This window comes from Procambarus clarkii, chromosome 58 (genome assembly GCF_040958095.1).
Source record: "Procambarus clarkii isolate CNS0578487 chromosome 58, FALCON_Pclarkii_2.0, whole genome shotgun sequence".
Lineage (NCBI taxonomy): Eukaryota > Metazoa > Arthropoda > Malacostraca > Decapoda > Cambaridae > Procambarus > Procambarus clarkii.
Genome location: NC_091207.1, coordinates 3,693,125 through 3,705,597, shown reverse-complemented (window position 1 = coordinate 3,705,597; position 12,473 = coordinate 3,693,125). Strand labels below are relative to the sequence as shown.

Below are 12,473 nucleotides of genomic sequence, written 5' to 3'. Positions count from 1 at the left end.
CGAATACGAAGCGCTGTCCACCCAGCTGTCAGGCGCCCCCATATATTATATATATATTTATATTTATAAAATGTTGTTTGTGTTTTATACATATAGTTTATAAGATGGTATACTGTCAAAATACTTGAGTGCATATGAGTGTAAGGTGATGAAAGTGTATTAAAACAAGACTGGTGACAATATAGATTATTGGATGTACTGTTGTAACGTAAATTTATTATGCTTTTTCAGAGTTCACTCTGCCATTTGTTTCATCACTGTGGCATTTTTTCGGTTGAGACGAGTAGGAAACTGCATCAAGCTAACGTCGTGCGAAGTATTACCTGTGTAAAGCATATGAACCGCTGCCAACTGCACTATATCCCAGACCATGAGTCATGGCTGATATATATAATGGTTTGAGACTCACCATTGCTATTGAAAACTGTGGAAGACGGGTCATGTACAAGATATTCCTCTTAGGAACTCCCGACAAATCTAACACTACGAACCTGATTGATTACCTGGAGAACTTGCCGCCTACATCATCAGCAAACTACTTAAAAGTCACTGAACAAAATAAAAAGTTTGACACAACGCAAAATGGGTTAATTGCCAAAAGTCCAGACGGTTCAGAGTTTGATGTATCACTGCTTTTTCTCTGTATCAAACTGGCTTGTGAGAATGTGGCCCAATTCAATGACCCAAAATGGTGGACCCCAAGTACAGAAATGGAGTACTATGTCACTGCTTTAAAGAATATGAGAAACTATTCTGTTCATGGTAAACTTGCCATTACTGACAATGAACTTTTGGAAAAGACAATGGTACTTGGAGAGCTCTTAACTGGCTGTCTTAAGACATCTGGAGAGCGGTATGCGCTTGACAAGGCTAAAGTAAACGAGGAGATCAGACAGGTGAAGCATGACCTGGACCAAATACAGCAAAAGATTCTTGGAGAAGAAGATTTAATCAGATATTGCAGTAAAGAAATACATAAGCTTATGATTGAAGATAGCACCGAGACACTGAAGAAGATCTTCCACAACATTGTTTGTATTAACCCAATGTCTTTCATCACCGATAACCTGCGTCTTGAGGCAGACAAAGTCTTTGTTGATATCGAAGTCAAGCAAGGAAAACATAGAGGTGAAGGTGAACATATAGACTATCGAGACCTTCTCAAATTTGTCGAGATCCCACTTGCACATCCTGATACAAGCGCTGCCTCCCATCAACAGAGTCCACTTGCACATTCTGCTACGAGCGATGCCCCCGACCAACACAATCCACTTGCACATTCTGCTACAAGCGCTTCCTCCCACCAACAGATTTCCTCCGCACGACCTAAAATACTTCTGCTTGAAGGTTTGGCTGGAAGTGGTAAAACCACTCTGGTGTCAATGGTAACACGGGATTGGATAAAAGAAGGTCAAGGTAAGATAAAAGGCCTAGATAATTACGACCTCATGCTATGGGTACAATGCAGGGACTCTACCTTACTCTCCTACCAGGACCTCCTGGACCGCTTAATGCCAGATGTATCATTAAAATTTAGGAGCCTCTTGCCCAGAGTGCTGAAACTTTGTAAGCTGCTAATCATAGTCGATGGCTTGGATGAAATTAATGAAAGCTCGAGGAAACTCATGAACAGTCTTTTACACGAATTCAAGAATTCTTCTAACACAGCTTTCATGTGCACGTCACGACCGGAAAAACTTGAAATGTTTAAGACGACGATTCCTCCAGAATATGACATAACATTTGCTGAGCTCCGAGGCATACTTGAGCATCTGATTCTCGAGTTTGTGCATCTAAGTCACGTGGAGATAGAGAAACAAACAAATAGTAAACGAAGCACTGAACGACTCGTCAGAGAGGTGGAGAAATTGAAAGGTTTTCAGGAGTACTTATCGCTACCAATGAACTTGATATTGTTAGTATACATCTGGGACCAGGCCCCAGACGGGCTAAACATAGCGACTGTCACTCAAACAGAACTCTACAATAAAATTCATCATCTGTGTCAAAAAAAGTTATTTGCGAGATTGGCCAATCATCCACGAACTAACCTCATTCCTCAACAAATTCTACAGAATAAGATCCAACTAATTTTGATGGACATATATCTGACAGCACTTGAGTCTCTCTCCCATGACCAGTTGATCCTTGAGGATGAAAAAGTAAACCAACTAATAACTGCATGTGAGAAGCAAGGTCTACCTCATGAGGAGCTGTTGTCAGCGTTCCTGAGCTTAAAACCTACTTGGACATGGGAAGGCATCCGGGAGCAGTATTCTGCACCCCACAAGGGAATCCAAGACTATTACAGTGCTATGCATATTGTGATGGCCCTTAAGTGCCAATTGCTGTCTCCTACTTTCCCACTTATGTCTTTCCTGAAACTTTACGTACCGGCAGCGTCGCCAGGATTTATTTGGAAAGTGTTGAAACAGATTATCAAAACAGCCGAGATGGACATGACTAAGTACCAAAATGTTCTGGTGCATGTGGCCGGGCTGCTACACCTGACCCTGGACTGCATGCCCGAGGCCCTGGCGAGGGAAGTTGTTGACCTCCTGCATGAGTCAGGAATGAGGCACGAGGATCATTGGCTTGACCTCCTCAAGAACACCAAAGTCGCTCCTGTCACAGCTAAGTATGTGGCTCCTTTTATCAATACTGATAAAGATATAGAGATAAGTGATAACAGTGTGAGGAGCTATGAGGCTCTTCTGCCACACCTCAAGCCATGCAGGGTGCGTATTGTTGCCAAGAGTGATCCTGCTGACCTGCCTCGCCTGCCAGACCTGCTGGCTGGCCTCGCCCACCATCACTGCATAGAGCTGAGTTTGGAACACCACTACTTCCATGATGATGACGCAACCACTTCCGACCACATCCTTCAACGTATACAGTCTCGGTGAGTTCTTGTTATAGTTGTTACATTACTGATAACCTTATCTTTATCTTGATGACATTGTTATCAATAACAAAACCAGGTATCTGGTCTTGTGAAGTTATTCATGCTAATCTTTGAACAGAACATGATCAATACATCAACCATTTGATATCCGGGTCCTATATTACAAGTGGGTTCACGGGGAACAGAGTGAAGTAACAGTGCTTAATCTTCCCATTTTGTGCAGGACTCGAACCTGGATACGGCACCCAAAAATATTGTCATTATAATATAGTGGATTTTTATGTTACTTGTTGATCTTATTTATTTATTTATTATTTACTTATTTATTTATTTATATACAAGAAGGTACATTGGGTTTGTGAGAGTACATAGCATGGTATTTACAATCTTGTAAAGCCACTAGTACGCCCAACGTTTCGGGCAGAATTATTATGTGAATGTCAATCTTTTAGCTTTTTATTGCTACAGATATGAAGCTGTAACGTGTTCTTGTGTTCCATTGTTCTTTGGGTGAATAATGTTGCTCGATGGAGATCAAAAGTTGAAAAAGTTAGTGTGGCTGGAAGAATGTTGACTGAATAGTTTAGGCTGTCCTCACCGTAGTCCCATTTTCTGTAATTCCAAGCAAATCTCACGGGATGCTAAATTTATCCCTAGGTACCACATTACTGGGGCCCACATACCTGTGCTGACCTAGTTGTGCCTGGGGGGGTGGGTGTTTACACCAATGACCAAGTATGTATATGTGTATGGCATACGTGACTTATTGTTGTTGTGAGATTTTTTTCTACGCCTACCTCCCTTAGGAGGTGGACTACAAGTTTAAAGGCTGCTCACGGCAGTTAAGCATGAGTCCAATAGAAAAAGGAAAAGCGGGAGCAAACCGCCAGGCCTCCACCACCAAGGGTGAAAACCTGTCCACAATAGGCCGCTGGCTCCTCCTAGTTAAACAGGACGTTAAAACTAATAAAGGGTAACCGACGGGTTCTCACAATCAATATTTATATTTGATGTGGCGCTATGAATTGGAATTCGAATTCCCAAGAACAGCCGCCTTATCAAGATCACATCAACATTTAAACGTAATATGCAGAAATATGGTGGAATAATATGGTTGACATCAAAGACCGTTTTCTATAACATAGCAATTTATTAATAACAAGAGACTAACTACTACATTACCGAGTTTACGTTACGTTAATGTCCATCCAGTGGCACGATAACAAACAGCTAAATAGCAACCCTTGCTGTGAGGCTGCATACTGAACTAACCTGAACACAGGTGTGCCCACTTATGACGCAATATTGCAAATCAAAGAAAAATATCACAGACTAAGTTACACCACAGCGAATGGTTACATTATTGTCCATCAAGTGGCATTTGCAACACAGCTATTCAACAGCCCCTCGAGAAGTGACAGCAGGCTCCATCTTGCTGACACTTCGGGCTGACAACATGAACTAACTGAACGAATGAAGGATATCCACTGAAGACACAAGCATGCAATCAATAGTGTCTCGGTTTCCCTGACAGCTACTATAATCACAAGCTTAGGGGTCCTCCCGCCCCCCAGGAGAGACCCACGTAACTAGGCGGGTAGTCCAACAGTGTCCCCCCCTATCACAACCCAGTGTGAACACTCTTTGCAACTCCCTACAAGAAGTTGCCCTGTTGTAAACAGTAACAAAGACAGGCAAGGCGGGATTCTGGGACACAGCTCCACAAATCCCTAGATTACTCTACTCTTGTCACTAGACGACAACCAAAAGAAATTGCCTTAAGTGATTAATTACGTTAATTGACTGATCACAGCAGTCAGCAACAAAGTACTACGGTAATCACAAACAATTGTCTCACACTAGACAACAACATGATGATACTCTATGTTAATCCTTAACACTTGTCTCTCTTGTTAACAATAACTCAAACTTATATTACATCACACTTGACTCCTTGCAAGTATTCAGTGAGTAATCCTCAATTAAGGTCAAACGGACCACTAATTACATTCCCATTGAGTTATGTTAACTAAGCCTACCCTAACTTGGTAGCTTCTCAACAGTCTGTGTCAAAAAATTTACTAGTGAGTGTTAATTACCCTAATTAATTCTGAGCAATTAATTAACTGTCACCAGGACCGATAATTAATCATCCATAAATACGTCTCACTCCACACTGCCTAAGCACGTCTCATCAAACACTGTGAATTCACGGGAAAGGAGTTAATTACCCTAATTAACAAGATATGCCACTAATCCACTGTCCTCAGACAGAATATGATTAATACAACGATTTATGCTAGCTCCATGACCTCGCTTTACCGAGTCATCGGAGCTCTCAGATGTTAATTACTCCACTAATTAACCTGAGCCACTAATTGCTATACCCCAGAAAGGTAATTAGTCTCGAGCAAATTACGTTAACACAAATACTGACAGACTCTGACAGATCCTCTCCCACTACGTGAATTCATGATGAGAAGGCTAATTACATAATTACCTAGAGTGGTTAATTAGTTGTCACACGGACAATTAATTGCTCCCGAGACGTATCTCACTCAAGGTCAACGCTGTTCTCTCTCATAACAGCCCTCACTCACTCCACAATAAGTGTGCACTCCTTATCCAGTTAATTCCCCAATTATTAACTCACTGAATCCTTAAGTCCTTAACACAACTTAAAGAAACAAAGTAACCCCAGTGTTACATAGGTCACACTACAATGGCATGCAACAACACAAATGCACTGCCCACATATGGTTGCGGCTACTGCAACTCGCTAATTACAGTGCCCACACAATAATGACACACGGTTGTGCAACACACAAGAGTATACCAATATTACTGCCCCCTTTTCTTGCACCTGTTGCAAAGGACTACTGTGAACACACACGTACCTCAGCAAGGCAATTAACCAATCAATTGCCTGCTCTCATTAAGTACTGTGAATTCCCCTGAATAATCCTAGAGGTCCCATAAACCCTCAACGCAGCTCCTAGGGCAGCAATAATATTGTATAAACTGATAACACCACTGCACAAACCTGCAACATAATGATGCCGTCAGCATACCCCACATCCTAATGACATCATTAGGCAATCAGTCAGCAATCACATCTGGCTGACTCACCACACAACACAGTACATAAACATGCAAATGAACACATAGAAATGGCATTCACATAATCAATGAAAATTATATCATCAGGTAAATGTAACTAACTACACAGGCCTCAGGGCCCCCCACTGACATCCCTGCCACCTGGCCTGCCAACCTCTAATGATACAATTACAGTACTCTATGGCATTAATCCAGTCTGAACGATTATATAGAATAGACAGGCTGGATCACTTATATGGTAAATCTCTACACTGACCGGTTACATACTCGAGTCAGTCTACACATATATATATATATATATATATATATATATATATATATATATATATATATATATATATATATATATATATATATATATATATATATATATATATATATATATATATATATATATATGAATGAAAACTCACACCCCAGAAGTGACTCGAACCCATACTCCCAGAAGCAACGCAACTGGTAACTACAGGGCGCCTTAATCCGCTTGACCATCACGGCCGTCAAAAGGAAGTGATAGCCGAGGCTATTTGAGCCACTTCCCCGACGGCAACTCGGATGGTAATCTTGGGCATAGCATTTCACCAAACCACCTCATTCTTTGGGGCACACGTGAGGAACACAAATGCGAACAAGCCTGAATGGTCCCCAGGACTATATGCGAATGAAAACTCACACCCCAGAAGTGACTCGAACCCATACTCCCAGAAGCAACGCAACTGGTAACTACAGGGCGCCTTAATCCGCTTGACCATCACGGCCGTCAAAAGGAAGTGATAGCCGAGGCTATTTGAGCCACTTCCCCGACGGCAACTCGGATGGTAATCTTGGGCATAGCATTTCACCAAATCACCTCATTCTTTGGGGCACACGTGAGGAACACAAATGCGAACAAGCCTGAATGGTCCCCAGGACTATATGCGAATGAAAACTCACACCCCAGAAGTGACTCGAACCCATACTCCCAGAAGCAACGCAACTGGTAACTACAGGGCGCCTTAATCCGCTTGACCATCACGGCCGTCAAAAGGAAGTGATAGCCGAGGCTATTTGAGCCACTTCCCCGACGGCAACTCGGATGGTAATCTTGGGCATAGCATTTCACCAAATCACCTCATTCTTTGGGGCACACGTGAGGAACACAAATGCGAACAAGCCTGAATGGTCCCCAGGACTATATGCAAATGAAAACTCACACCCCAGAAGTGACTCGAACCCATACTCCCAGAAGCAACGCAACTGGTAACTACAGGGCGCCTTAATCCGCTTGACCATCACGGCCGTCAAAAGGAAGTGATAGCCGAGGCTATTTGAGCCACTTCCCCGACGGCAACTCGGATGGTAATCTTGGGCATAGCATTTCACCAAATCACCTCATTCTTTGGGGCACACGTGAGGAACACAAATGCGAACAAGCCTGAATGGTCCCCAGGACTATATGCGAATGAAAACTCACACCCCAGAAGTGACTCGAACCCATACTCCCAGAAGCAACGCAACTGGTAACTACAGGGCGCCTTAATCCGCTTGACCATCACGGCCGTCAAAAGGAAGTGATAGCCGAGGCTATTTGAGCCACTTCCCCGACGGCAACTCGGATGGTAATCTTGGGCATAGCATTTCACCAAATCACCTCATTCTTTGGGGCACACGTGAGGAACACAAATGCGAACAAGCCTGAATGGTCCCCAGGACTATATGCGAATGAAAACTCACACCCCAGAAGTGACTCGAACCCATACTCCCAGAAGCAACGCAACTGGTAACTACAGGGCGCCTTAATCCGCTTGACCATCACGGCCGTCAAAAGGAAGTGATAGCCGAGGCTATTTGAGCCACTTCCCCGACGGCAACTCGGATGGTAATCTTGGGCATAGCATTTCACCAAATCACCTCATTCTTTGGGGCACACGTGAGGAACACAAATGCGAACAAGCCTGAATGGTCCCCAGGACTATATGCGAATGAAAACTCACACCCCAGAAGTGACTCGAACCCATACTCCCAGAAGCAACGCAACTGGTAACTACAGGGCGCCTTAATCCGCTTGACCATCACGGCCGTCAAAAGGAAGTGATAGCCGAGGCTATTTGAGCCACTTCCCCGACGGCAACTCGGATGGTAATCTTGGGCATAGCATTTCACCAAATCACCTCATTCTTTGGGGCACACGTGAGGAACACAAATGCGAACAAGCCTGAATGGTCCCCAGGACTATATGCGAATGAAAACTCACACCCCAGAAGTGACTCGAACCCATACTCCCAGAAGCAACGCAACTGGTAACTACAGGGCGCCTTAATCCGCTTGACCATCACGGCCGTCAAAAGGAAGTGATAGCCGAGGCTATTTGAGCCACTTCCCCGACGGCAACTCGGATGGTAATCTTGGGCATAGCATTTCACCAAATCACCTCATTCTTTGGGGCACACGTGAGGAACACAAATGCGAACAAGCCTGAATGGTCCCCAGGACTATATGCGAATGAAAACTCACACCCCAGAAGTGACTCGAACCCATACTCCCAGAAGCAACGCAACTGGTAACTACAGGGCGCCTTAATCCGCTTGACCATCACGGCCGTCAAAAGGAAGTGATAGCCGAGGCTATTTGAGCCACTTCCCCGACGGCAACTCAGATGGTAATCTTGGGCATAGCATTTCACCAAATCACCTCATTCTTTGGGGCACACGTGAGGAACACAAATGCGAACAAGCCTGAATGGTCCCCAGGACTATATGCGAATGAAAACTCACACCCCAGAAGTGACTCGAACCCATACTCCCAGAAGCAACGCAACTGGTAACTACAGGGCGCCTTAATCCGCTTGACCATCACGGCCGTCAAAAGGAAGTGATAGCCGAGGCTATTTGAGCCACTTCCCCGACGGCAACTCGGATGGTAATCTTGGGCATAGCATTTCACCAAATCACCTCATTCTTTGGGGCACACGTGAGGAACACAAATGCGAACAAGCCTGAATGGTCCCCAGGACTATATGCGAATGAAAACTCACACCCCAGAAGTGACTCGAACCCATACTCCCAGAAGCAACGCAACTGGTAACTACAGGGCGCCTTAATCCGCTTGACCATCACGGCCGTCAAAAGGAAGTGATAGCCGAGGCTATTTGAGCCACTTCCCCGACGGCAACTCGGATGGTAATCTTGGGCATAGCATTTCACCAAATCACCTCATTCTTTGGGGCACACGTGAGGAACACAAATGCGAACAAGCCTGAATGGTCCCCAGGACTATATGCGAATGAAAACTCACACCCCAGAAGTGACTCGAACCCATACTCCCAGAAGCAACGCAACTGGTAACTACAGGGCGCCTTAATCTGCTTGACCATCACGGCCGTCAAAAGGAAGTGATAGCCGAGGCTATTTGAGCCACTTCCCCGACGGCAACTCGGATGGTAATCTTGGGCATAGCATTTCACCAAATCACCTCATTCTTTGGGGCACACGTGAGGAACACAAATGCGAACAAGCCTGAAAGGTCCCCAGGACTATATGCGAATGAAAACTCACACCCCAGAAGTGACTCGAACCCATACTCCCAGAAGCAACGCAACTGGTAACTACAGGGCGCCTTAATCTGCTTGACCATCACGGCCGTCAAAAGGAAGTGATAGCCGAGGCTATATGAGCCACTTCCCCGACGGCAACTCGGATGGTAATCTTGGGCATAGCATTTCACCAAATCACCTCATTCTTTGGGGCACACGTGAGGAACACAAATGCGAACAAGCCTGAATGGTCCCCAGGACTATATGCGAATGAAAACTCACACCCCAGAAGTGACTCGAACCCATACTCCCAGAAGCAACGCAACTGGTAACTACAGGGCGCCTTAATCCGCTTGACCATCACGGCCGTCAAAAGGAAGTGATAGCCGAGGCTATTTGAGCCACTTCCCCGACGGCAACTCGGATGGTAATCTTGGGCATAGCATTTCACCAAATCACCTCATTCTTTGGGGCACACGTGAGGAACACAAATGCGAACAAGCCTGAATGGTCCCCAGGACTATATGCGAATGAAAACTCACACCCCAGAAGTGACTCGAACCCATACTCCCAGAAGCAACGCAACTGGTAACTACAGGGCACCTTAATCCGCTTGACCATCACGGCCGTCAAAAGGAAGTGATAGCCGAGGCTATTTGAGCCACTTCCCCGACGGCAACTCGGATGGTAATCTTGGGCATAGCATTTCACCAAATCACCTCATTCTTTGGGGCACACGTGAGGAACACAAATGCGAACAAGCCTGAATGGTCCCCAGGACTATATGCGAATGAAAACTCACACCCCAGAAGTGACTCGAACCCATACTCCCAGAAGCAACGCAACTGGTAACTACAGGGCGCCTTAATCCGCTTGACCATCACGGCCGTCAAAAGGAAGTGATAGCCGAGGCTATTTGAGCCACTTCCCCGACGGCAACTCGGATGGTAATCTTGGGCATAGCATTTCACCAAATCACCTCATTCTTTGGGGCACACGTGAGGAACACAAATGCGAACAAGCCTGAATGGTCCCCAGGACTATATGCGAATGAAAACTCACACCCCAGAAGTGACTCGAACCCATACTCCCAGAAGCAACGCAACTGGTAACTACAGGGCGCCTTAATCCGCTTGACCATCACGACCGTCAAAAGGAAGTGATAGCCGAGGCTATTTGAGCCACTTCCCCGACGGCAACTCGGATGGTAATCTTGGGCATAGCATTTCACCAAATCACCTCATTCTTTGGGGCACACGTGAGGAACACAAATGCGAACAAGCCTGAATGGTCCCCAGGACTATATGCGAATGAAAACTCACACCCCAGAAGTGACTCGAACCCATACTCCCAGAAGCAACGCAACTGGTAACTACAGGGCGCCTTAATCCGCTTGACCATCACGGCCGTCAAAAGGAAGTGATAGCCGAGGCTATTTGAGCCACTTCCCCGACGGCAACTCGGATGGTAATCTTGGGCATAGCATTTCACCAAATCACCTCATTCTTTGGGGCACACGTGAGGAACACAAATGCGAACAAGCCTGAATGGTCCCCAGGACTATATGCGAATGAAAACTCACACCCCAGAAGTGACTCGAACCCATACTCCCAGAAGCAACGCAACTGGTAACTACAGGGCGCCTTAATCCGCTTGACCATCACGGCCGTCAAAAGGAAGTGATAGCCGAGGCTATTTGAGCCACTTCCCCGACGGCAACTCGGATGGTAATCTTGGGCATAGCATTTCACCAAATCACCTCATTCTTTGGGGCACACGTGAGGAACACAAATGCGAACAAGCCTGAATGGTCCCCAGGACTATATGCAAATGAAAACTCACACCCCAGAAGTGACTCGAACCCATACTCCCAGAAGCAACGCAACTGGTAACTACAGGGCGCCTTAATCCGCTTGACCATCACGGCCGTCAAAAGGAAGTGATAGCCGAGGCTATTTGAGCCACTTCCCCGACGGCAACTCGGATGGTAATCTTGGGCATAGCATTTCACCAAATCACCTCATTCTTTGGGGCACACGTGAGGAACACAAATGCGAACAAGCCTGAATGGTCCCCAGGACTATATGCGAATGAAAACTCACACCCCAGAAGTGACTCGAACCCATACTCCCAGAAGCAACGCAACTGGTAACTACAGGGCGCCTTAATCCGCTTGACCATCACGGCCGTCAAAAGGAAGTGATAGCCGAGGCTATTTGAGCCACTTCCCCGACGGCAACTCGGATGGTAATCTTGGGCATAGCATTTCACCAAATCACCTCATTCTTTGGGGCACACGTGAGGAACACAAATGCGAACAAGCCTGAATGGTCCCCAGGACTATATGCGAATGAAAACTCACACCCCAGAAGTGACTCGAACCCATACTCCCAGAAGCAACGCAACTGGTAACTACAGGGCGCCTTAATCCGCTTGACCATCACGGCCGTCAAAAGGAAGTGATAGCCGAGGCTATTTGAGCCACTTCCCCGACGGCAACTCGGATGGTAATCTTGGGCATAGCATTTCACCAAATCACCTCATTCTTTGGGGCACACGTGAGGAACACAAATGCGAACAAGCCTGAATGGTCCCCAGGACTATATGCGAATGAAAACTCACACCCCAGAAGTGACTCGAACCCATACTCCCAGAAGCAACGCAACTGGTAACTACAGGGCGCCTTAATCCGCTTGACCATCACGGCCGTCAAAAGGAAGTGATAGCCGAGGCTATTTGAGCCACTTCCCCGACGGCAACTCGGATGGTAATCTTGGGCATAGCATTTCACCAAATCACCTCATTCTTTGGGGCACACGTGAGGAACACAAATGCGAACAAGCCTGAATGGTCCCCAGGACTATATGCGAATGAAAACTCACACCCCAGAAGTAACATGAACCCATACTCCCAGAAGCAACGCAACTGGTAACTACA

The 12,473-nt window shown here is 45.9% G+C and overlaps 1 protein-coding gene across 1 annotated transcript in view; it reads left to right on the top strand.

The window, feature by feature from the left end:
• Positions 1 to 235: 235 nt before the first annotated feature.
• Positions 236 to 12,473, top strand: part of LOC123768023 (uncharacterized) — a 113,853-nt gene continuing 101,615 nt past the window's right edge. Inside the window, exon 1 of the mRNA XM_069306443.1 lies at positions 236 to 2,902. Within this exon, the coding sequence (XP_069162544.1) occupies positions 378 to 2,902 (2,525 nt within the window). The 5' untranslated portion in view covers positions 236 to 377. The remainder of the gene's footprint in view (positions 2,903 to 12,473) is intronic.